The following is a 25,736-nucleotide window of genomic DNA, read 5'->3' on the forward strand; positions in this document are numbered from 1 at the left end:
TGCGTCCTCCACCGTGGACGAGGACCGGAGCCCCGGGTCTGGGTCTGTCACAGCCGCTGTGTCTGTGGTGTGTCCGTCACCCTTGGTCACGTTCTCCTCTTCCCTGCTGAGACTCGGGTGGAGACCCCGTGGTTCCTGCGTAGTGGGTCGCCCTCAGGAGCTCTGCTGGCCTCGGGCCACACAGCCGCGCCTGCCTTGGCGTCCCTCCCTTGCCCCTCCTGGGCCAGCACCTTCCAGCACCTTCCAGTTGGCATATAGGAACGGGGTCAGGAGGCAGCCAGAGCCCTGGCACCTCCAGGGCGGGCACAGAGGGAGGGGACCGGCTCCCGGACTGTGGGGACTGTGGACTCTGCCTCCTTGGTGCTGCCCAGGGTGCCCAGAGGCAGGCCCAGGAGAAGCCCTGGCCAGGACGAGGCGTGGGCCCAGCTTTTACTGTGGGCCCTGGACGGGAACCCAGGCTGCGTGGTGTGCCCTGCAGTCCGAGGCCCTGTCCCTGGGCACTAAGGTCACCTTGTCCCACCAGCTGCAGCTTCCCCACGGCGAGCTGGGGTACCGCTGGGCTGAGGGTCCCCCAGGGACATGGGAGCCTCCCTGCAGGCTCACAGAGGCCAGCACCCTCGGGTCTCATGTCCTTCTTCATCCCAGCCCCTCCCATGTGTCTAGAGACAGGACAGAAGGTCAGTGAGAGACACGGACAGTTTATTAGGACTCAGGTGGTGTCACTGCCCAGGGTGTGACCAGAGCTGTGGGGGGCAGGGCTCATCTTGGGATGAGGGGACGCTGGGCAACAGCAGGAAAGGGCCTGGGAGCAGGCCAAGCCCTGAGAGGGCCTGCTGTGTCCCCTGGGGCTGTCAAGGGCAGCCGAGGCTGGTGGGCAATGGGCGCCACAGGGAAAGAAGCCTAGATGGGAACCAGGAGGTCAGCAGCAGGACTTCTGACCCAAGGAGACACGGCAGCAGGCCGGGCGGGAGCAGGCGGGGCGGCAGAGCAGGGACACGCAGGAGGCCGCGCGGCAGCAGCTGGGCTGGCAGCAGGAGGCAGAGCAGGAGCTGGGCACGCAGCAGGCGGGCCTGCACACGGGGCGGCAGAGCAGGGACACGCAGGGGCAGGGCCTGTAGCAGCACACGGGCTTGCAGCAGACGGGCACGCAGCAGGACGGCTGGCAGGGGGAGCAGCTGCAGCAGGAGGGCTCACAGCTAGACTGCTGGCAGCAGGAGGAGGAAGGCCCAGAGCAGACGGGCACGCAGCACACGGGCTTGCAGCACACAGGCTGGCAGCAGAGGCTCATGCAGCAGGACGGCTGGCAGGGGGAGCAGCTGCAGCAGTCAGGCTGGCAGCCAGACTGCTGGCAGCAGGGGCTGGAGGCACAGCTGAGTGGGGAGCAGACGAGGGTGAGGCAGGGGGTCGGGGCGCAGCAGCTGGGCTGGCAGCAGCTGGGGGCGCAGCAGGGGGGCTCGCAGCAGCTCTCTGGGCAGTCGTCCACCTGCCAGGAGGGGTCGGGGCCAGAATCGCAGGAACCGGGCTGGCAGACGCGGCTGCCGTAGCTCAGGTTGCTGGAGCAGACGGACATGGTGGAGGCGGCCATGGCGGTGCTGGCGGGAGGAGGTGTGGGCGAGTGTGAGTGTGTGTGAGTGTGTGTGAGTGTGATTGGTGTGAGTGGGTGTGTGTTGGTGTGGGACATGGCCTCCCTCCTTATACGGGCTGCTGTTTGTCATCCCCGTCAGGCTTGAGGGCAGCTTCCTGTCCTGCTGTGGTTGGTGACGTGCTGCTGTCTCAGGTGGCTGGCCAGCATCTCTGTGCTGCTGTCTCAGGTGGCTGGCCAGCGTCTCTGTGCTGCTCTCTGGTGCCCAGGTGCATCTGGCTGTCCTGGGCTGTCCTGGGCTGTCCTGGGCTGTCCTGGGCTGTCCTGGGCTGGGTTTGTCGCTGGAGCAAACCAGCTGAAACGCTTTGCACCCAGGTGCCCTGCGGTGCAGGCACGGCCGTGGGCAGCCAGCTTCTGCAGTGACAGCCCCCTCCCCACCCAGGAGCATTTGTTTTTGTGGACTGACCCCCACCTCTGGGAGGGCAAGGGTGGCCCAGGTTCTGGGCTTTGCGGACAGGCCGCGGGTGCTGGGCTGCTGGCCCAGGGTCAGGATGGGGTCTGCTGGTTGTCATGGGAACCTAGGGTGTTCCTCCCGGGCTGATCCCTGGGGCAGGCCTGAGGGCATGTGTCTTCCTGCAGCCAAGGGAGGCTGGAGGTCGGGGGCAGATGCAGGCCTGGGACAGTCAGGGTGACCAGGGTGCGGGCAGGAACCCTCGGCCTGTGTGCAGGGCTCGCCCCTCCCCGTCTCCTCGGGGCCGCCAGCCTCGCCTGCGCCTGCGGCAGGTCTCGGCCTCCCCACAGCTCCCTGTGCAGAGGACTCCTGGCTCCTCTCCTGGGGAACACCCTCCCTGCCATAATACCAAGCAGGGCAGCTCTGGTCACCTCGGGACACACACGGAGCCCACAGTGGCGTGAGCCTCCTCCTGTGGACTGGGTTGCTGGCTGGCCCGCCACATCCCGCTGCTCAGGACCACACCTGTGCCTGGCAGTACCCAAGTCTGGGCCTGGACGGGTCTCCTCATCCTGTGGTCGGGACACTCTGCCAATCTCAAAGCATCAGGCAGAGCCCTTGGTGATGCTCTGGCCACAGAGGCTCCAGAAGGAGCCAGGACTCTACGGGTGCCGGAGGCTGACGGGAGGCCAGTAGGAAGGGAGAAGCGTCTCCTCCAAACCTGGCACAGCTTTTTTACTGCTGGATCTGCGGAAAACACCCGGAGCTCAGCAGCTCCAAGTCGGTTCCACAGCAGAGCCCCAAACAGACCGAACCGGGAAAGGAGGCGTGGCGAAGCTGCACTGTGCGAGGGAGCCGTCCCGGGGCAGGTCAGCTCCCAGGGAAGAGGCAGGAGCCAGCCGGGTCCCAGGGCCAAGCAGACAGGAGCCACGGCACGTCCGCTGGCGCTGCCCTCAGGTCCTGCACAAGTTACAACATCGCAACGTGCCTGCAGGCCTGTGACCTCCCTGTACAGGAAGAGGTACCGGCCTGTGACCTTCCACCCACAGGAAGGCTCCGGGAGGCGGGAACGCGTCACCCAGGACCGTGGCGTGACGTCCCCGGGCCGGCTAGTGCCGATCTGAAGCTTCTCTGCTGAGTGGAGATAAGTCTACGGCAGGCGGAGGAGCAGCCACTAGGGACAGGTCGTGAGGGAGTCAGCAAGGAGATCAAAAGCCACACGTGCGCCCAGGAGACAGAGCCAGCTCGTGGGCACAGTCCAGCCGGCGAGGCCTGCTCAGGGCTCACTGCTCTGCCTAGACTCACCGCGCAGGAGGACTCGGGGGCCTGAGGCGCGGCCACACTGAGGGCTGCCCGGGCGCTGTCTTGGCTTGCTCATCAACGCTGACCTCATTACTGTGCCCCTGACTGTTTAAACAGCAAAACCACAAGCAGGCCAAAAAATAAGTAAAAACCTCCCAAAGGGCACGAAAATTGGAAAATATGACGGCAAACACCACAAAGAGACTCTCAATTAACCAGAGGGCCGGCCGCCACCTACCAGCCTCAGGTGGGAACATGCATGTGCAAGACTCGTCCCTTGACCACCAGGAAAGACCCCTTAATCGATGGGGCACCACAGAGCAATTTAGCAAGTAGGCGAATATGCAAATATTAAACTCACAAACAATGAGCTTCCCATGTACATAAATGATGGCATTAAACATGCACAGAAAGAAGAATCAAATCAAAAGTCAGAGGCTATCAGAACAGCTTTTAAAAATCAGGATTCAACCAGATGTTTTCTAGACAAGGCACACTTCAGACTCAGAGGTGAGGCTGATTCGAACAAGTGTGGCCAGCTGTGCCTGCAAATGTGCACGTTGTGCCTGTGCGTGTCCATATATGAATGTGTATGCCTGTGCGTGTGCACGTGCGTGCCTGTGCACGGTGCTGTGTGCACATGTGTACCCGTGTGTGTGCACATATGTGCATGCGTGATACAAACTAGTCACAGGATCTGGAGCAGCATGTGGCGTCCGACAGGAAAGACTCTCAGGTAAACACTAGAGACGAGGAGGAACGTTCCACGGGTGAAAGACCTTGGATGTCGAATCGGTGCACACGGCACACAGCTACGGCAGGCGCAAGGCAGAGCCTGGCAGCAGCAGGGGAGCCAGGCCGCCCAGCCCTGTGGGGAGCTCAAGGCCCCGTCTCCGCAGCGGATGGACCAGGCAGGACGCCCACGGGGAAGGAGACCCGAGGGCACGACAGCCGGGCGTCTGACAGGTCCCTTCTGTGTCCCCCAGCAGCACGCAGCTTCCGAAGCGTGGTGGGACTCCGTGCAGGGCAGAAGCGTCCGAAGCGTGTGCTCTGGCACCATGAATGAAATTCAACCAATCACAGAAAAAGCCGGGAAACTCGAGTCGTGGAAATTGAGCAGCAGCCTCCTCCAGTACCGCAGGGAGGGAAGGAGAGTGGGAAGGGCCACGGCCAGGTGTTGAGACGCTGAGGTCCGGGGACTGTGGTGCAGCAGAGGCCCTGCCCGGGGAAATTCCAGCTGCGAGTTCCGAGGCGGAGTCGCTGCCCCGGTTTTCCACTTTGGAACAGCAGAGGAAGCAAAGCGAACAGGCCTGAGCCGAGCACCAGGAAGAGGAAGCAAGACCCGGGGCTCCAGGAGGGACTGGCACAGAGGCCTCGCAAGCCCTTCCAGAAGCCAGAAATGGGGAGGGCACCGACGCTCACACGGGGAAACCTGGACCTCTGTCCTCGGGTGCGGGTGCGAGATCCGCACGAGACACTGGCGAGGGGGCCTGGCAGTCTGGGGGGATCCTGCGCCAGGGGTGCCATCGTTGGGGCCATGCTGGAGACCTGGTCCCCTGCTCTGCTCCTCTGGGCAACACAGGAGGGGGCTGCTGCAGACAGGGTGTCCCTGGGGACGTGCCCCTCTGGGGACACTGGGCCCCGCCCTCCTGCTCCTCTTGCTTTGCAGCCCCCGTGAGGTGAGGGCTGCTCGGCCCGGGGTCGCATCCTCCTCTGCTGTCCCACCACCTGCCCAAGGGCGGCAGGGCCCAGCAACCCCGGACCAAAGCCCCAGTGCCAAGGCCTAGTGCACTGTCCTTCTGTGTACGCCGGTCACCTGGGGCCTTCAGTGACAGCAGCGCAGCGCAGACTAGCAGGGCCAGGTGGACCCGCCGCTGGAGGGAAAGGCTGTTTCCACTGAGGGCCGGTCCAGGCCACGAGTCCCAACAGTGGGACTGAGTAAACATGGCGGGACCCTCGGGTGAAAGCAGGAAGGGCACGGCACAGCCCAGAGCCTGTTCATGACGGGCACGCGGCGAGCCAGGAGAAGCCTCCCCTCTCTGAGCCCACGCGGGGTGCCCACGGGGCGAGAGGCACGCTGCTCCCCAGAGGAGCACCACCGTGTCTACACGCGGAGCCGGCCCCGGCACTTCTCAGGCAGCGACACACACGGAATAAGCACCAGACAGAAAGGAAGGGGCATTCCTCCTCCTGCGGGTGACACGGTCTCACAAGTCCTCCTCCTGCGGGTGACACGGTCTCACGAGTAGAGACCACGGGGCGCCACCGGGAACCCTCGGCTGCATGAGGCTGCAGGAGGAAGCAGCTGTAGAGAAGCAGCAGCCTTCCCACACATGGTGACGGTCGAGTCCAAGACCAAACGGAGGCAGCCAGTCTGTCACCACAGATCAGAAGAACAGATCCAGCAAACAAACACCCAGTACCCAAGGTTGGCGAGGGCAGGCCAGGGCCACGGCCTAGTGGGACAGGGTGGGGCAGCCACTGCAGGGCCCCCAAAAGTTACCCCTGGAGTTGCCCAGACCCAAGAATTCCACTTCCAGCCTGTCCCCAGGGAAACAAGACCATGCCCGCTAAGCACGGCCGTGACCACCCAGCAGTGCCGAACTAACAGCCGAGAGACCCCAGCCCAGGAGCAGAAGGTCAAGGGACGTCCACACAAAGGGTGTCACTGGCCACGGAGGGGGCGAAGTCCTGACACCTGCAGCCACATGGTAGACCTGCACGAGGCAAGGAGAGGGCCCCCAAGGTCGGCGACATCGCCACTGACCTGGAGCCAGAGGAGCAGCCAGAGAGGAGCAACCAGAGAGGAGCAGCCAGAGAGGAGCAGCCAGAGAGGAGCAGCCAGAGAGGAGCAGCAGCACAGGAGCAGCCAGAGAGGAGCAGCCAGAGAGGAGCAGCCAGCACAGGAGCAGCCAGCACAGGAGCAGCCTGCACCCAAGGGGCTAGTGCAGCGTCACAATGGCTGAAGGTGCAGGGGGAAGAAACCCCGAGACTGCACAGTCCCTGGCCCCACTAAAAACCACAGCCCACAAAACCACGGCCCCACAAAACCACGGTACCAAAAACCACAGCACCACAAACCACGGCACTGGGCACTGACCTGGGTGACTCAGACCGTGCGTGGATCACATCTCAGTGAAGCTGTTAGAAGCTACTGAGCACCACAGAAAGCACCGGGCACCATGCGCTGGGGGTGTCCACAGAGCCACGCTCGGCAAGGTGGCCGGCAGGGTGCAGGATGTAGCCAACTCACACGGGGGAGGGGAGGGAAGTCGGAGCGCTGGGCGCCCGGCACTGCAGACCCCAGGGTTCCCAGCAGGCGAGACCGGGAGAGGAGAGAGGGCCAGAGCCAGAGGGGTCACTGCTGGCCGAGAGGAGAGAGGGCCAGAGCCAGAGGGGTCACTGCTGGCCCCGCCGGCCTCCGGCTCTGCAGACAACCCAGAGACAGACAACCCAGGCAGAGGGCTTCGCTGAGTTGGCAGTTGTGAGTTGCAAATAGAAACCCGCCTTTGTCTGCCGTGCACTGCCGAACGCCTGTGTGTGCGTGTCTGAGTGTGCCTGCGTGTGTGCCCGCGCGGGGCGGGCGGGAAGGGGGCCTCGCGAGACTGGGAATGATGGGCCCGTGCGCCACAGGACAGCCCGCCACGCGCTGCACCTCTTGAGGTGCCAAAGGACGTCAGAATGAGAGCGCTGAGTGACCTGCCCTCCCCAGCCGGGGGCCACAGACCGCCAGGTACTGCCCAGGGGAGCCATCCAAATCTAGCAGACTCAGACCTGGGGGCCGTGGGACACTGAGGCCTGACCCCAGGACGGGCAGCCAGGCAGGACCGCCCCGACGGCCGGGGTGAGGTGGCCCTGCGTGGGAGTGGCTCACCCTCTGGTTCTGTGATGGTCCCCTGAGCAACGGCTCCCCTGGCTCCCCGTCCTGTCCATCACAGAAGGCCCTCTTGGTCGGGCCCTTTGCTGAGTGACCATAAATAAAGGAGAGGTGGGCTGTGCCATCTTGTTAGAGGCCAGACCTGGTGCAGCCGGACCTGTCACGCCCCCTCCCGTTTGGAAAGACTGTTGGCTCTCGTCTGTCCATGAGATAAGTTTGTGGCTAATTAATTGATTTATAGCCAACATCATCTCCGGCAGTTAACCCTTTCCTCATCCACGCGGGACGTGGTGGGGGCCTCACTACCCGGCAGCACGGGCCACTCAATCCCAAAGATGCCCTCGAAGGCCCTGACCAGCCCCCCACCGGATCCATGGTGCCCCGGCACAAGCTGGTGCAGCAATCACCAAAGGGAAGGTCCCTTCTCCTGACAAGAAGTGCAAAAACCCCCACTGACCTTGGGCGGCAGACTGGGGACTTTCAAGGTCACGACGATGGAGAACTCCGCGGGGAAGAGGTCGCATCTGAAGAAGAGCCGCGAGGCGGGGAAGCTCCAGGCGCGGGCCGAGGCGGCCGGGAGCTGGAGGCCGCGAGCGCCGTGCACCTGCACTGTCCGCACGGCACCCGCGGTGCCATCTGGAGGGATCGCCTCTGCCAGCAGGTCCAGGGGCCGCAGATCTGTGTCGAAGACATGGCAGGAGGTGAGGTTGAGACCCTGAGGTGGGGACCGTGAGGGGGCACGCGGGGGCCCTGGGCAGGACCTGTCCCCAGTGTGAGGCAGTGCATGCTGTGGAAGGCGTCAGGGTCAGAATGGGGTCCCCGGGTAAAGCCCTGGCCAGACCAGTGGTCACGAGGTGGTGTCGCCGTCACAGACGCTGCAGGACCAGGGCCCACAGAGGCCCCCGCCCTCCACAAGGATGTCTCCTGGGGACTGCCGTCCAGCTGGGTGAACGCCACTCTCATTACGGGCCTTGCAGCCCGGAGTACTGCTCCCGAGTAGCGTCCAGGCTCCTTGGTCAGCCTCCAAGACGTGCCTCCCAGGTGGCCGCAGTTGGCAGTGGCAAGCACAGGGGTCCCCACCCCAGCTCCGCTCCCCTTGTCCAAAGGGCTGTTGGGGACCAGAGCGCCCCTGGGAAGCACTCCCTGGGGGCAGCGGCCATGGGGACAGAAAGAAGGGGAGCCCCATGGGGGTCTGACCCAGGGCAGGGGCAAGTGTGCCCAGGGCAGAGCTCCCCGCTCTGACCGCGCCCTGCAGAGTACCAGGCCTGCCCCTAGCTGGGGACTCACTCCAGGACGAGCCGTGGACGGTCAGCCACTGCAGTGGCTCCTGGTGGGCGGTGCCTGGGGTGAGTGGGAAGGGCTAAGGAAGCACCTGGAGGAACGATCACGCACACGCGTCTCCTTCAGACCAAGGACGGTAGGAAGGGGAATGGCCTCTCCAAAACCAGACTGGGAGGAGAGGCAGGTTCACACGGAGCCCAGGGGGCCAGAGAGCCCAGGAAAGGGCAGAGACCGACCTGCATCCCACCAAAGCCAGGTCAGGAGGGCAGGCTCAGGACACGGGACAGGCGTGAGAAACCAGGACGCGTGTCCAGAACATGCGCCTCCCACTGACTGGCCCCCTGCTGGGAAGAGCCAAGCCAGAAACTCCAGAAGGGCCCCGGGCCTGGGCGTGGGACTGCCCATGGATGAGCAGAGCTCGCCCTGCCTCCCGCCCTGCCTCCCACCCTGCCTCCCGCCCTGCCTCCCGCCCTGCACAAAACAGCACCGAGCCTAGCGCCATCGAGTCTCTGCCACCTCTGGAGAGACCACCGGAGAGGAGCCAGAGAACAGCACCCTCTGCTAAGCAGGACACCGGGGGTGGCGAAGGGCCGCTCTTTATTCTGCAAAGCTGGCCGTTGCTGGAACTGTGGACGTTGCCCTTTGGGTGCCAGTGTTGGAGACCAGCTGCCTGGAGTGGACAGGCAGAGACAGCACGCAGCCCTGGAGCTTGCAGCTCGGCCCAGGCGTGAGAGCACAGCATGCCCACAGAGCTGAGATGGCCAGCCGCGGCTCGTGATCACTCACCCACCCGTGGCCTCAGTCCCTCACCCGCAAATGGACATGGAGACCCCCTCAGAAGTCAGCCGAGCTGGAGAGAAATGGAAGCGTCCTGAGGGAGAAGCACCCAACCCACCTCCTGCCCAGCGAGCTCAGTGGCACTGCTGAGGTGGAAGAGAAGGCAGCATCTCACTGTCCAGAGTCCCTCCAGGCCTCCCCTCCCGACACCTGCGGCCTCCTCACGTCCTGGCCTCGCCACGTCCGGCTTCAGGAAGCTGGTGTGGCAGGAGCAGGCACAGCACAAGGACCTGGCAAGTCCTGCTCAGAACGGAAGGCAGCTGGGCACCTCTGCGGCCGATGACCAGCCAGCCGCACCCGAGCACTGTGGACTTCCTGCCTGGCTCGGCCGAGAGCCTCCAGGAGGCTCCTCCTCGGCACAGGCAGCTGCCCGCTCTCCTGCAGGCAGAAGCTGCTCCTGGGTGAACAGCGCGTGGCACTGACAGGCTGAGGGAGCCAGGTGGCAGCCCAGCCTCACCAGGAGATGACCTGAAGATCCCACTGACCCAGAAGAACCCCCAACAAAGGAACTCTGGTTTCCTGGACATTTCTACCCTCACTTAAAGAGGGAAATGCCAAGTCCATGCAGCCTCCTCCGGAGAGCAGAGGAGCAGACCCTGGCCAAGTCTCCTGGGCAAGAGACGAGTCCTCTGGGGCCAGCCGGGGACAGTACAGGAAAAACACAGCGTCCAGCTGCCTCAGCCACGCTGGCCCTCAGTGGCCTCAGGGAGCCCATCCCCAGCACAGAGAGGAAGCCATGACGGGTCGGTCTCAGAACCGAATAATGGGGTCACAGGACCTCCCTCTGCTGCCCCCAGGACTCCCTGCAAATCTGTAGGTAGAAAATCGACCCAGGTAACCCAACAGGAAAACAGACCCAGCATCCTTCCATGAGACAGCTGGCCACTCGGCCACAGAAGGGGACCAGAGAAGGCCAGCCGAGGAGAGCCCTGCTGACCAGGTTCAGGGGAAGCTCTGTGCTTGGGATCTGGAGGGTCCCAGGCCTCCCGGTGGGGAAGGCTGGTCCCCAGTGCAGGGCTCCTGGGAGGTGGTGGGACCTCAGGAGGCAGGCCTCGGGAGGAGGTTGGGTCCTCGGGGGCACGCCGTGAGCAGGTCAGGGGGGCTCCGAACCCTCCTGTCTCTTTACTGCCTGGTCGCCCTGAGCTGGACAGGCCCCTCCCATGTGTTCCCACCATGATATCCTGCCCCACCACAGGCCCAAGGCCACAGGCCCAACCGACCATGGCCGGGAACCTCTGAAACTGTGAGCCAAAACGAACCCCTTCTCTTTTTCAGTTGCTTGTATCAAGCACTTTGTCACAGCAAGGGAAGGCTGGCTCCTGCAGGGAACTCTCTGCCCCCTCTATGGGCAGCACACACTGATGCCTCTTTGTGCCCCAGGAAGCAGGAGGAGCATGACCAGCTCCAGACCCTGGCTGCTAAGCACCAGCTCCCTGTAGAGGGAACCAGGACCCCCTGAAAAGTGACCGAGAGCAGGATGAAGCAGGGACGGTGGACAGGAGCCTGCACCGGGAAACCCTCGGGGCCGGAGGAGGGGCACTCCAGAAAGGTCCAGGGGCCAGGGAGAGGGGCTCCCAAGGCCAACGCCAGGGTGCCCCGCATGTGACTGTGGTGACACTGGCCGTCACTCAGCAATAGCGTGCAGACTCCGCTGTCCAGGCCAGAAGGGTGGGTTAGGCAGGCGAGCAGCGGAGGATCAGCACCTCACACCAAAGGCGCCCGTGAGCAAGCACAGGTGGACCGCCCGAGGGACCCACAAGGCACTGATCACAGGCCCGTCTCCAAAGGGCTGTGACGACCATCAGACCACCCAGCATGTCCAGAGCGCCTCAGAGAATCTCCCCAAAACATTGGCTGGTGACAGAGGGGAGGAGAGGGCACCGGGGGTGGGCACAGCGCCATGTGCCCTGGTCATGCCCAGCTGCAGCTACCCAGAGCTGCCCGGGGGGCAAATGGAGGGGCATCTGGAAATCCAGCACTCTTCTCAAGAAGAGCCAAGGAGCCAGGGCCAAGCACCCGGAGGTCAGGCTCAGGTCAGGCTGGCGGAGACCAGGAGCCTTCGCCAGGAGCCGCGTGGTCCAGGACACGGCACACTCACGCCCGAAGGCCAGGCCAGCCCTCGAGTGAGCGCTGCGCGCAGGCGGTTTGGTGGCTGAGCCGCGGTCCTCGCGTGACAACCCGGGAGCGGCCAAGGGCACAGGGAGCTCTCTCCACTCTTAAGCACCAACGCCTCAGCAGAATGCATTTAAAAGTGGCCGTGAATGGCGGCCACGTCCACAGCGTGCACACTGCCCTGCCAGGCCCAGCTGCTCCCCACCTCGCGGCTCCAGAGCACAGAGCCCCGTCCCAGCCCTCCCGGAGCCGCCTCAGCGGGCAGCCTGGACCCCGACCCGGGCGTCCGCGCGTGCCCGTACTTGGAAGTAGGGTGTTGGCAGGCAAGGGAGAGAAGGCCAGGTGTGCAGGGTGGGCACCCGCCCAGCACGCCGTGCCCTTGTGAAAGGGGGCACCTGGACAGACAGCAGGCGGGGGGCGCCGTGCAGACCAGGCTCCCGTGGGCCGGGGAACAGCACGCCGGCAGCAGCACCAGCAGAGGGGAGTCTGTGCCCAGGGCCCTGCTCCGCCAGGGCCGCGAGGAGACGGGTGCCAAAGGGCAGAGAGAGCGTGCCCACGCCACCTCCATGGTGAACCCAAGTGAACTGCCCTCGGCTTTCCAACCACAGCAGGGTCCTCGCCGGGCGGGAGACCGGGCCCCAGCCAGCCAGAGGCAGCGCGCCCGCGTGGCCGCACCACAGACGGGCGTTGTACAGGTGAGAGCCCCATCAGAACAAGCCCAGAGTGGGTGTGCGGGGACCCTGAGCTGCGCTGCCGGTGGTGAATCAAGGCCAAACATTGGAGATAAAATGTGGCCATGAGTTAAGGACATTGTGTCCATTTCTGTGAAGCAACGGATCCCTCCAGAGGCCCAGAGCTGCCAGCCAGCCTGCCCTGCTGACCCCCCAGGTGCAGTCGGAAACAGATAAGCCGGAGCTGGCTGCTTGCATCCCTTGGGAAAAAGAAGAAAGGAAGACCCCTGTTGGGCCCTGCGGGACTTTTCTGTGTGACTCTCCACTTGAAGAACCAGCTGCTGAAGTCGCTGGCACTGGGCTCCTGCTGGGCTTGGAGGGGCCGTCCCGACCCTCAGCCCGTTTGTTTTTCCTTTTCCCCCAAATAAACTTTCTCTTACTTCAGTCTCTGGTGGTCTCACTACGCGTCGATAACCAGACCCCACAATAGACCAGAGTCAAATACGCTCACTAGAGCCCCGCACCCTCTGGCCCTCCTTCCACTTGTCTCTCTGAGACTGAAAACAAGTCAGGCCCTGCAGCAGTGCCGGCTCAGCTGAGCTGGGACGCAGGAACAGAAGCGCAGCCCCGCGGCCCTCCAGGAACAGGCCCCACAACAAGGAAGGGGGCGGTGCTGGGCTGGAGGGAGACAGTCCAGGAGGGTATAAAACCCGGGCGCCCCAGGACTCACACCCACACCCACTCACACTCACACCCACTCACACTCGCCCACACCTCCTCCCGCCAGCACCACCATGGCCGCCTCCACCATGTCCGTCTGCTCCAGCAACCTGAGCTACGGCAGCCGCGTCTGCCAGCCCAGTTCCTGCAATTCTGGCCCCGACCCCTCCTGGCAGGTGGACGACTGCCCAGAGAGCTGCTGCGAGCCCCCCTGCTGCGCCCCCAGCTGCTGCCAGCCCAGTTGCTGCGCCCCGGCCCCCTGCCTCACCCTCGTCTGCTCCCCACTCGGCTGTGCCTCCAGCCCCTGCTGCCAGCAGTCTGGCTGCCAGCCTGACTGCTGCAGCTGCTCCCCCTGCCAGCCGTCCTGCTGCGTGCCCCTCTGCTGCCAGCCCCTGTGCTGCAAGCCCGTGTGCTGTGTGCCCGTCTGCTCTGGGCCTTCCTCCTCCTGCTGCCAGCAGTCTAGCTGTGAGCCCTCTTGCTGCTCATCCTCCCCCTGCCAGCCGTCCTGCTGCGTGCCCCTCTGCTGCAAGCCCGTGTGCTGTGTGCCCGTCTGCTCTGGAGCCTCCTCCTGCTGCCAGCAGTCTAGCTGCCAGTCCGATGGCTGCAGCTGCTCCCCCTGCCAGCAGTCTAGCTGTGAGCCCTCCTGCTGCAGCTGCTCCCCCTGCCAGCCGTCCTGCTGCGTGCCCGTCTGCTGCAAGCCCGTGTGCTGCTACAGGCCCTGCCCCTGCGTGTCCCTGCTCTGCCGCCCCGTGTGCAGGCCTGCCTGCTGTGTGCCCAGCTCCTGCTCTGCCTCCTGCTGCCAGCCCAGCTGCTGCCGTGCGGCCTCCTGTGTGTCCCTGCTCTGCCGCCCCGCCTGCTCCCGCCCGGTCTGCTGCCGTGTCTCCTTGGGACAGAAGTCCTGCTGCTGACTGGCCGTGTCCCCAGGCCAGTGGGCTCACCCTCGTTGCAGGCTGGGAGACCCGGGACGCCCCACCTGGATGCTGACACCATGTCCTGAGTTGCTCCGTGTCAGGCTGTTTCTGGTGTCTGCTGGTCCAGCTGCTGCTGAGCTGGACGATGTGGAAACACTAAAGGTCCACACTCAGCTTTCAGGAGGGCTCCTGGAAAGCCCCTGTCCCCAGGTGTGTCACTGGTCTCAACTCCTGCTCCTCTGTCCCTTCTCTGGATGCATTTGAGCAAACTGTCCAATAAAGGCCATGACTCTGAACCCGCACGGGCTCCCTGTCCCTGCTGTGCGCCCTGCTGTGGGGTTTCTCCTCTGCACACAGCACTCTGCTGGCCCTTGGGATGCTGCGCCCGGGGCACGTGGTTCCGGGGTCTGGCCCGGGCGGGGAGGGTGAGGCTGGGCTTTGCAGCCCTTCGGCATCTGGCTGGGTCCCCGTGGGTTCGTCCCCACCCTGTGCCGTGATTCAGAGCCTCTTGTAGCTCTGCCCTCATCACCTCCTCTCCCTTCACTCGGCTCCTACCCTCCTGGGAGCAGGATCTGGCGTCGCTGTGTGGCAGGACTTGTCCTGGCGGTCACCCTCCACCTCCGTGAGCAGACCTGTACCCCAACCTCTCTGAACCTGGCCAGGGTCAGGGCCTGAGGCACACCCTGAAACCCCAGTGGACGTTGCTGGGGACAGTTGGCCTAACAGACACCAAGGTGCCCTCTGGATGTTTTAACAAATCTTTGGAATCATGTCTGGAGCCATGCTGTGTTGGAGCCGCTGGGCGAGGCACTGGCTCCTGTCCCCCTGCTCCAGTGAGCTCCGGGAGGCAGAGGGGCAGGATGCAGGGCCTGGCTGTCACAGGTGCCCACGCTCGTGGGTGCCAGCACGTGGACGGCCGTATGTGGGGTAGATGACTCCTTCAGAACCAAGCCTGCTCCGCGTGTGTGAGGAGATGGCCAGTGCTGGCCCAGGCCCTCGGGGTGGTCCAGAGCCAGCTCTGACCAGGGAGGGGTCTGCTGGTGGTGCCTGGGGACACTCGACCCATCAAGGCCTCAGGGCTGCCGCCCACGTCCCCCGTGGCCTCAGCTGCGACCTTCTTGTTGGTGTTCCGTTTGCTGAAAGACGTTACTGCAATTTCTAATTGAGTTAGCGACACCACAAAGGCTGGTGGGAAGAGACCCCAGGCCACACCCACTGCCCGTGCCGCTGGCCACAGCCCCAGGCAGGCTAGAGAGGCCCAGGTGCCCTCGCCTTGGCCTCTCCCACACCCTGCTTCCCCCGGCTGGGGCCACGTGAAGCCCAGGGCCCCTCTGCCCCTGGCCAGCCCTGTGGCCCAGGCTGACGCTGACCTGTGCATCCACCATGGGGCCTTTCACCACACATGCCTGTGGTCTCCTGCACGATCCCGTTACTCCTGCCGGTGAGGCTTCAATACGTCCGACCTGGAGAAATCCTAAGGCCCGTCCCAATCCCCTGCCGCGTGACCCGCAGGAGAGCTTCGGACATGTGTGTCCTAACACCCCGCCACTCGCTCCAGCCCGTGCCCCTGTGCCTGGAGTCCAGCTGGCCACGCCTCCCTGACCCCTCATGAGGCCTTCCGAGCTCAGTCTCTGGATTTTGTCTGAGTCACCCCCACAAATGGTCCCCTAAACTTGGACTTGACATATTGACATGGGGTCTGGGTAACAGGACGCCACTGAACGTGGGTGGGTGGGCTGGTGACATTGCTCATGAAGGCTCGGGCCCTGAGGGAGGGAGGCTTCGGCCTCCTGCCTCTGCAAGACCTGCGGTCAGCTTCCTGCCGGGGGACGCTGGCTATGGGCCGGCCTGGGCAGCAGGAGTGTCTCGGTGGGTGAGGACTCGGCTGGGGGCTTCCCGTGGGAGGAGGCAGACCTGGTCACCAAGTCAGGGACAGGTCTGAGGAATCAGGGAAGCAACGGATAGGACTGCAAGAGCGGGAGCCGGACTCGAGGGCGCGGCTTCCCACGGGCCTCACCTCCACACCTGGAAAAAGGGAGAACACGTGGAATGGCAGTTTCCACACACTGGAGGCCTGGCCGTGGGACACTGCGGTCCCGGAAGAAGGACAAGACTTGCAGTGAGCCCCACCGAGTCTCCCGGCTGCAACACCACCGGGAACCCAGAGAGCGTGGGGCTTTCCGGAGCTCAGGGAGGCCCGGCAGCTGGAGGCTGCTGGAGGCTGCTGGGTAGACCCAAGAGGAGGGAGCTGCCCAGCGAGGTGCTCAGATCTATGGCTCGCACGCGGTGCTCAGAGCTCGGCAGGCTGGGCAGAGAGCAACCAGGCACCGCGGGAAGGGTTCCCAGACCTGTGCTAGCTCGGGGACACCCGAGTCCCAAATGGCCAGGACAAGAAGACACCGAGCACCAGAAGCCTGCGCAGACCGGGGACGGGGCTGTGCTGCACCACCGAGGCAAAGGGGACTCCCAGAGAGGAGCAGGACGCCTGGCAGAGGGAGCCGGCCCACAGGGAGCAACGCCCGGGAGAGAAAGCACCCCACATGGCCGCAGGTAAGGGAGAGGCGTCGCCCTCCACCAAGACCAGAATGGAGACCCTAATGGAGCCGTGGAAGCGAGCCCAGAAATGTCAGTCGTGGGGTCAGCAGACCAGAGCTCAGGTGACCACTGCAGACCCCGCGGGTCCCCAGGAGGCTTGAGGAGGGCGGGGCTGAGGGGGCCGAGTGAGGCCAAAGCTGTAGGGAGACCTGCAGACGCCCCGGGAAAGGACCAGGGAGAGGCCAGGACCCAAACCAAGGGCCGGGGGGAAACCATTCCCAGGGCTTCATGGCTGGACACACGTGTAGTGTCTGGGAGACGCATGAGGAGAACCAGAAGAAAGGAGGAGCAGAAGCGTAAGAACCGCCATGTATCTGCTACCAAATTTGATAGAATCAGTAACCATGTGGAAAATTGAAAACGTTATAACCAACACGAATCAGCACGTCTGTGATACTCCATCACACACCTCGGAAGGCAGTTTGTCAAGAGCACAGTGGACCGGACGCCAAGCCTGGAAACAGGCCTCGCTGCCTCCAGGAGGATGGAAACAGAGGCGGTTTTGACCACAGCGGAGAGAGAAGTCGTTACAGGAAAACACCTGGAAAATCACCAAGTGTTCGGAGGCTTAAACACTTACAAATAATGCCTGAGTCGATGAAGAAATCACAATGGGAATGAGGAAACATCTTGAACAAAATGAAAATGGGATCATTTGCAATGAGATTTACTCGTGTTGAACTTTATGGGACTTGGCTGCACAGGACCCCGGGGTGCAGAGAAGGACATCAGAGACGGCGGCTCCCACCCGGAGGAGCCGGGTCAGGAGCCCAAGCCGAGCCCGAATATCAGGGAGGGGCGAATCCGCCAGCAGAGGGGCCTGCTGAGCGGGACGCCGGCTTCTGGAAGGGCCCACCGATGACAGGGCTCCAGCCCCGATGCCCGAAAAGAAGGACTGGCCACCAACATTAGAGCCACGGACAGTCACGAGCACACTCAGGCCCCGTACGCAGCCCCTAAGTAAAATGGGTGAAGACACACATTGTAAAAACCAGTGCAAGAAGAAAAGGAAAATCCAAATACCTCTGTGTCGGGTGGAGGGACTGAATTCATAATTAAAACACTCACCCCACAGAAAATGCCAGTCCCAAACGGCGCTGCTGCAGACTCCAAGCACCGGGCAAGAAATAAGGCCCCTGGCACCCGTGCAGCGGGGCGACCGAGGTCGGGCTCCGATGGCTCTGTGGCTGTGGCCTGCGGGCTGCCTGGCATGGCTCTGTGCCAGGGCACAGGACACCCAGCGGGCAGGGCGATGCCCAGCCAGGGAAGCTCTGCAGGAGCCGTGGGTCCGACCCCACCCACCCTGCTCAGAGCCTGACAGGAGGACTACGCTGTGGCACCAGGGCTCCTGCAGGAAGCTCCGCGCAGCGGCCAGCAGGCTGCAAGAAGGTCGCCAGCCCTGAGACCGCCTGGTGCACCGGAACACGCCTGCACGGTCCCCGACTTCTTTTATTTAGTTATTCATTCATGTTTATTTTTATTTTTGCAGACTGCGTTTGACTCGCTGCACACAAGTGGGGCGCATCTTTTCGTTTCTGTGGCTGCACAACGTGAGTCACACCATTCATGTGATCGAACATGCCCTGGGGTCATGGGGTCGGTCTGTCCACCACTTCTCATACCCGCCTCCCTCTCATTTCTCTGCATAAAGTTCCTCCCTTCTTCTCTCACCCCGCCCGCCACCCGTTATACAGCATGCGAGATCCCACGCAGATAAACTAGCAGGGCCGGTTCCTCAGACGCTGCTTCTCCAGCAGAGCACCGTATCCCACCTTGTTTTCTCCCCAGTACGGAATTTCTTTTTTTTAAGAAACCAGCCCCCAGCAAACCAGAAGTGAGAGGGAGCCTCCAGCATGAGGAGAGACCCCGAGGAGAGACGGGACGCTTTCCCCCAGGACCAGCACCCGGCAGCGCGGCTCTGGCCACTTCACGCCCCAGGCCCTTCGCAGCCCAGGTCGGGGAAGAGGCAGGAGCCTGCGGGGAGAGGGAGGGAACGAGCCTCATTCACAGTGCACACGGTTGTGCAGTAAGAGGGTCCCGCGGCATGCGCTGAACCCCCCGAACGAGGAGGGACCAGCAGCCACAGGAGCCAGGCCAGCCCACAGAGCCAGCCGTTTCCATGACGTGGCTCTCAGCCGCTGGAAACGGACACAGCCTTGAAGGGAAGTGACAGACTCGCACCTGCGCAGGCTCTGCAGAGTGAGAGTGACAAGATGCGGCTGAAAGAGGCTGAAAACTACACCTCAGGTGAGAAAGGCCACGTTCACGGGGTGAAGACGCAATTGCGTTAACTAACTCGGCAAATTTATCCATGTGTTTAAGGCACACTCACCAAAATCCAGGGGGGGTCAAAATCGGCGAGTTGACTCTGACCTCTCGGGAAATAAGATGCCTGGAATGGCCAGCCAACCTCAAGAGGCAGATACAGCATTGGAGGCGGTCATTACTTCGCTTCGAGGCGAGACTTACAGCACCTTACGGAGCCGGTGTGCGCAGTGAGCAGGGCGGGGCAGAGGCCTGAGGCCGCTGCAGGGCAGGCGGGCGCACAGACGGAGGCCCTGCACACGCACAGTGACCTGGCAGTGCTGCGGAGCCGGGCCGGGGGCGGCACCAGCAAACAGGCGGGTGCATGGGCAGCACTGTGTGCTGGGCTGAGCTCGGGTCCCAGGACCACGGAGGGGACAGACAAGTCAGAGCCGGCCCTGGAGGTCTGCAGAGCACACGCACTCACACACGTGCACACGTACTCACACAGCACAACACACTCACTCACACACGTGCACACGTACTCACACAGCACAACACACTCACTCACACACGTGCACATGTACTCACACTGCACAACACACTCACTCACACACGTGCACACGTACTCACACAGCACAACACACTCACTCACACACGTGCACACGTACTCACACAGCACAACACACCGGCACACGCAGCCACCAATGCATACCGCACAACACAACACGCATGAACTGAACACGCATGCACACATCACACACATGCACATGTGCACGCACACACACACCCAGCACCCACGAAATACGTAGAGAGCACTCGCACCTTGCTCCTAAGAACACAAGTGACCTGATTTAAGAAAGGTGGCTACGAGGTCTGAATCCACATCCCACTGAAGAAGCCACGCTCTGGCAGCACCTGCGGACACCCCACGCTCAGCCGCCGGGCACACGGGCGCCACTGTGCTCACGGGGAAGACCAGCCACGCTCGGGTGCCGAGGGCGCAGGGTAAGGCCTGACTCGTCCGCGGCTGGTGGGGAGGGAACATGGCCAGCTCTGTGTGGGCAAGCCAGACCCGCCGGTCCTGGTACTGACCCAGGAAGAGGTACGTCGGCTCACCCCCAGCCCCGCGGCCGGGCCTCGGTTCTCTGCTCGTCCCGAGACCTGGAGAGCCAGGCGCGGCAGCAGGGGCCTGGGCCAGGCAGCAGAGCCTCCCAGGCAGTGCGCGGCCAGAGCGCCAGCTCCAGACTCAGGAGGAGGCTCCGGGTGGGGCCTCCTTCAGACCCCCGTCTGCCCGAGGGTCCATGTGAGCAGCACCCATTCAAAACCTGAGGACGGCGGAGGACGGGCAGGGCGCAGGGGCATCTGCCCCGCTGGTGGGCAGCGGGGCTCCTTCGGGTTTGGGTATGGACACAGCGCCTGGGGACACCAGGTTTCCCAGAGGGAGGGCACAGTCCAGGCCACAGTGGGCCGGGAGCCAGTGGGGCAGGGACACTGTCGTCTTGGACATGCTGGGGACGGTGCTGTACTGAAGGTGGCAGCCCCAGCGGCTGCCACAGCCCTTGACATCCTTCTCCCTGTGTGGCCAGGGGCCCGTCCACGTGTGCCCTCAGCTCACCCAATGTCGTCTGGCTTCAGGGCTGCTGTCCACAGCGAGGCCTGCAGGGCCTGCAGCCAGCTTGTGCCCTGACACTCCCACAGAGCCCTAGGCTCCTAGCAGGGGACCAGGAAGCACCCAGGTTGCAGGGAGGCTGGTGCATCCGTGCCCGTCCCCGTCACCACCACAGCTCCCTACTGCTGTGAGGTCATGACCTCCCGTGAACACGGCAGTCGCCCCCCAGCACATGTCTGCTAAGCGGATAGGGCCCTGGGGACCAGCTGTCCAGGGGCACTGTACGGAGGCTGGCCCAGGAGGGACAGTGGGCAGAGACTACACAGGAACACCAGGCAAGTTTGGGGTGAGCAGCCTCAGGAAGCACAGGCTTGGGGAGGGGGCAGGGACTCAGCCTGCCTGGCGTGGCCACAAGTCCCACTGGCGACCACCTCAGAGCAGACAGACACTGTCCCTTGTGACCTCCAGGCCCAGTCACCCCTCCTAGGAATACTCCTGGCTAGAGAGACCAAGGTCTGCTCCCACCCCGTCCCCACAAGCAGGAGAGGAAGCAGAATCGGGTATCAGGATGAGTTTATTGAGCCCGAGAGGAGCTGGCAGGTGGAAGATGAGGCAGGTGACCCAGAGCAGAGGAACGGGAGAGAGGCTCAGGGGACCCGGAGGGTTGGGGCTCCTGGGAGGTCAGGTCAGCACAGTGGACGCATGAGGGGTCCATCTGGGGAGAGGACCCAGCATTCTAACCTGCTCAGAGCAGACAGAGGGCTGTGAGGGGCCCAGAAGGGGTGGACCTGAGCCCACGGGCCTGGGGACACAGCCGGTCAGCAGCAGGACTTCTGTCCCAAGGAGACACGGCAGCAGGCCGGGCGGGAGCAGGCGGGGCGGCAGAGCAGGGACACGCAGGAGGCCGCGCGGCAGCAGCTGGGCTGGCAGCAGGAGGCAGAGCAGGAGCTGGGCACACAGCAGGCGGGCCTGCACACGGGGCGGCAGAGCAGGGACACGCAGGGGCAGGGCCTGTAGCAGCACACGGGCTTGCAGCAGACGGGCACGCAGCAGGACGGCTGGCAGGGGGAGCAGCTGCAGCAGGAGGGCTCACAGCTAGACTGCTGGCAGGGGGAGCAGCTGCAGCCATCGGACTGGCAGCTAGACTGCTGGCAGCAGGAGGAGGAGGCTCCAGAGCAGACGGGCACACAGCACACGGGCTTGCAGCAGAGGGACACGCAGCAGGACGACTGGCAGGGGGAGGATGAGCAGCAAGAGGGCTCACAGCTAGACTGCTGGCAGCAGGAGGAGGAAGGCCCAGAGCAGACGGGCACACAGCACACGGGCTTGCAGCACACTGGCTGGCAGCAGAGGGGCACGCAGCAGGACGGCTGGCAGGGGGAGCAGCTGCAGCAGTCAGGCTGGCAGCCAGACTGCTGGCAGCAGGGGCTGGAGGCACAGCTGAGTGGGGAGCAGACGAGGGTGAGGCAGGGGGCCGGGGCGCAGCAGCTGGGCTGGCAGCAGCTGGGGGCGCAGCAGGGGGGCTCGCAGCAGCTCTCTGGGCAGTCGTCCACCTGCCAGGAGGGGTCGGGGCCAGAATCGCAGGAACTGGGCTGGCAGACGCAGCTGCCGTAGCTCAGGTTGCTGGAGCAGACGGACATGGTGGAGGCGGCCATGGCGGTTCTGGCGGGAGGAGGTGTGGGAGGGTGTGAGTGTGAGTGTGTGTGAGTGGGTGTGAGTGTGTGTGAGTGGGTGTGAGCAGCTGGCAGCGGGGCTCTTATACCCGCCTGTGGAGTTCCCGCAGCGCCCTGTTTCCTTGTGAGGGGAACCCTAGCCCTCGTGAGCGTCCCTCTTGTTTGGTTTCAAGGTGCCGCTCAGCTTGTAAACGCCCCGAGCAGGCGTGTGGGCTGCTGAGGCACGTGGTGCGCCCTGCCCGGGCTGCAGGGAGGGAGACTGGGATGTGGGCACCCGGTGCCCGAGTCTGTGCTCACACCCCGTGGCAGGTGGCTGGCGGCGGGATGGCCCCCTGCGCTCCTGAGTCCCTGAGCCCCCTGGCCTCTCCAGGGACAGCGCCGGCTCAGGTCCTTGTGTTTGTCACTGAGAAGTGCTTCGAATCCTTCACTCTCACCTGGACCCTTTCACGTGCATTCAGTCAAGATGCCGCTCACCCCAGGGCTGGAAAGCAGGCGCTGAGGAGGGGAGACGCACGAAGCCCTGGGCGGAAGCCCCCAGCACGCAAGGTGCAGCACCGAGGCCGGCAGGCAGCGCGGGGCCTGGCACCGGGCAGGCCGCTCCCCTCTGTGCCCTCAGCGTAACCCTGAGGCTCCGGCCCAGGCCGCTCGATGCCCGGGAAGCTGGGAAGGAATCCCTGGGTGGAGGAAGCTCCTCTCACGTGGGCGACCTGTCTGTCCCCCTAGTTCACAGGACAGAAGTGGGATGCGTTTGAGGCTGGCCTGGCCCCTCCGGAGGGTCAGGCTGCCCTGGGAGAGCCACTGGCCCCTGCCATGGCAGCTGCGTCACAGTCTTGCTCAGCACAACCTGAAAAGCCGCACGCATTTTTTAGGAGCATCCACCTCAAGGTTCCTGGGAGCCACAGGAACTGAGGATGGAGGGCCAACCTGGGGCAAGGGCAGCCCAGCATGTGGCCAGCATTCCCTGGTACCCTGGGGAGCCCTGCACGGGCGGGCGGACACTGGGCTGGGGTGGCAGCAAAGGCCCAGGGGGCAGGAGGGAGTCTGCACACTGAGGGCTTGGGCGGAAGTCTCCTGGGGACCTGTGAGAGTCAGAGCAGTCAGGACCGCGCGGACGCTCCAACAGCAGCCTGGTATCTGGAGGCCGAGCCCGTCCCAACCCGGCTTGTACAAATTCTTACGTTGTGCAGGGAAGAGACTGAGAAGCAGAAGGCCACCAGGAAGCCACCGGAGCCTCTGGAAATGTCACACCAAGAAATAGGATCAAGAGATAGACAGACAATAGAACAGAACCACAGGTCACCAGGCTGAGCCAGGGGAGCTCAGAGTCACATGTCCAAGAAAATAGAGGTAACGATAGGGACTCCCGTCATCAAACTGAAGTGCATGCAAAAGAAACAAATAGAGCTCTGTGACTAAAAAATGTAATGATCATATTGGTGAACAGCTGGGTGAGCTTACTGGTCAGCTGGCCAGGCAGGGAGGGACTGTGAGCTGGGAGTGAGGAAATGGCCAGATGGACCTGGAGAGGGGATGTGACCGAGTGGAGGCAGGGTCCTGGGAGGCCGGAAGAGAGAGAAGAGGACAGGGACTCTTCCTAATGAAGTTCCAAGCTGCAGCTGAAGACGTGCCGCCGCCCTACATGAAGACCCTCAAGGCCGCTGTGCCTGGGCGCCTCACGGTGCCGCTGGCGAAGGTCCAGGTCAGAGTTGCAGGAAGCAGGAACCTTCCCCACAGAAGCACAGAGCCAGCACAGCATCTTCACAGGCCCAGAGGAGGTGATGGCAGCTGGTGGTGACCAGAAGCCAGCGGCACACTGCGACTGCCCACAGAGAAGACCTGGAGAGGAGGGCAGGGCGGCCTCCAGCCCCACAGTCTCATGCCACCAGGAACCGAGTTCCGCCACAGCCACAGGAGCGGGGAGAGGGCCTCCCCAGTGGGGCCTTCTGCAGAGAGCAGGAGCTGGGCCCCGCCCTGCGCTGCGAGGCCACAACGTGCTCCTCCAGTCACACAGCAAAGGGCAACTCGGGCAGAGTCTGGGGGTCTACGCAGGACCAGCAGGCGGGCCCTGCAGCCATGCCGAGGACAAGCAGGCTGGGCTTGCGGACACACACGCACATGTAGGACTGGTGCAGTCAGGGGCGGGCACTTGCCAGCCCTGGGTTCCACATCTAGGACGGCCACAGATATGTGTACACGTAACGTATATGTTACGTGCGTGTTTATACGCACCTCTGTATCACAGAGGGTGGAGGGACACAGATGACAGGCATGACTGCTGGGCGCAGGCAGACACGTGCACAGGCACGTGGCAGATGGTGGACACCAGGTAAATACTCAACAGGGGGTAGGTGGATAAACACCATGAATATGTGACAGATGGCTGGTGGCAACAGGTTGATGTGAACGGCTGGCTGGCTGGCTGGCTGGCTGGGTGGATGGATGGCTGGCTGGCTGAGTGAATGGATGGGTGGATGGATGGATGAATGAAGGGAAGGATGGATAAATGGATGGCTAGATGACTGGATGGGTGGATGGCTGGATGGCTGGATGGATGGATGGCTGGGTGGGTGGATGACTGGATGGATGGAAGGATGGATGGATGGATGGATGGCTGGCTGGATGGATGGATGGATGGCTGGATGGCTGGGTGGATGGATGGATGGAAGGATGGATGAATGAAGGGAAGGATGGATGAATGGATGGCTAGATGTCCATGAGACAGGTAGACAGGCACGTGACAGATCATGGACATCAGGTAAATACTCAACAGAGGGTAGGTGGATAAACATGATGAATGCATGACAGATGACTGGTGGCAACAGGTTGATGTCAACTGGATGGATGGATAGATGGTTGGATAGACGGAAGGATGACTGGATGAATGGCTGGATGGAAGGATGACTGGACGGATGGAAGAATGGATGACTGGATGGATGGATGGAAGGATGGATGGATGGATGGAAGGATGGATGGATGGATGGATAGATGGATGGACGGATGGAAGCATGACTGGATGGATGGATGACTGGATGGATGGAAGGATGGATGGAAGGATGGATGGAAGGATGGATGGATGGATGGATAGAAGGATGGATGGATGGAAGGATGGATGACTGGATGGATGGATGGATGGATGGATGGATGGAAGGATAGATGGATGGATGGAAGGATGGATGGATGGAAGCATGACTGGATGTATGTATGTATGTACGGATGGATGGATGAATGGATGGATGGATGGATGGATGGATGGAAGGATGGATGGATGGAAGCATGACTGGATGTATGTATGTATGTACGGATGGATGGATGGAAGGATGAATGGATGGAAGGATGGATGGATGGAAGGAAGGATGGATGGATGTATGGGTGGATGGCTGGATGGATGGATGGATGGATGACTGGATGGATGGATGGATGGAAGAATAGAAGGATGGATGAATGGAAGGATGGATGGATGGATGGATGGATGGATAGAAGGATGGATGGATGGATGGAAGGATGGAAGGATGGAAGCATGACTGGATGAATGGATGGATGGATGGATGGATGGATGGAAGGATGGAAGGATGGAAGCATGACTGGATGAATGAATGGATGGATGGATGGATGGATGGGTGGATGGTGGATGGATGGATGGTTAGAAGGATGGATGGAAGGATGGATGTATGGGTGGATGGCTGGCTGGATGGATGGATGACTGGATGGATGGATGGATGTTTGACTGGACAGTTGACTGGATGGATGGATGACTGACTGGATGGACAACATGTAAACAGATGGTAGATAATAGAGGAAACACTGACAACAGACAGAGGTGGATCTGCAGAGGACAGTAGATGGCACTGGAACAGATGGGCAGTGTCAC

At 62.8% G+C, this 25,736-nt stretch overlaps 4 protein-coding genes across 4 annotated transcripts in view; 1 reads left to right on the forward strand and 3 right to left on the reverse strand.

Moving 5' to 3' along the window:
• Nucleotides 1-919: 919 nt before the first annotated feature.
• LOC124992635 (keratin-associated protein 10-8-like) lies at nucleotides 920-1,585 on the reverse strand. The gene has a single exon (XM_047563692.1). It carries the CDS (start codon nucleotides 1,583-1,585, stop codon nucleotides 920-922), a length of 666 nt encoding a protein of 221 aa, XP_047419648.1.
• Nucleotides 1,586-4,404: 2,819 nt separating this feature from the next.
• LOC124993773 (thrombospondin-type laminin G domain and EAR repeat-containing protein-like) overlaps nucleotides 4,405-25,736 on the reverse strand; it is a 79,250-nt gene continuing 57,918 nt past the window's right edge. Inside the window, exons 2-3 of the mRNA XM_047565545.1 lie at nucleotides 7,670-7,890; nucleotides 4,405-4,611 (exon numbers count right to left, since the gene is read on the reverse strand). Of these exons, the coding sequence (XP_047421501.1) occupies nucleotides 4,405-4,611; nucleotides 7,670-7,890 (428 nt within the window). The remainder of the gene's footprint in view (nucleotides 4,612-7,669; nucleotides 7,891-25,736) is intronic.
• Nucleotides 12,908-13,741, forward strand: LOC124992632 (keratin-associated protein 10-12-like). The gene has a single exon (XM_047563690.1). The coding sequence runs from the start codon at nucleotides 12,908-12,910 to the stop codon at nucleotides 13,739-13,741; it is 834 nt and encodes a 277-aa protein (XP_047419646.1).
• On the reverse strand, nucleotides 21,014-21,850 carry LOC124992629 (keratin-associated protein 10-12-like). Its single transcript, XM_047563686.1, has 2 exons — nucleotides 21,330-21,850; nucleotides 21,014-21,269 (listed from the first exon to the last, which is right to left on the reverse strand). The coding sequence occupies exons 1-2, from the start codon at nucleotides 21,848-21,850 to the stop codon at nucleotides 21,014-21,016; spliced, it is 777 nt and encodes a 258-aa protein (XP_047419642.1).

This window comes from Sciurus carolinensis, chromosome 9 (genome assembly GCF_902686445.1).
Source record: "Sciurus carolinensis chromosome 9, mSciCar1.2, whole genome shotgun sequence".
NCBI classification, from domain to species: domain Eukaryota; kingdom Metazoa; phylum Chordata; class Mammalia; order Rodentia; family Sciuridae; genus Sciurus; species Sciurus carolinensis.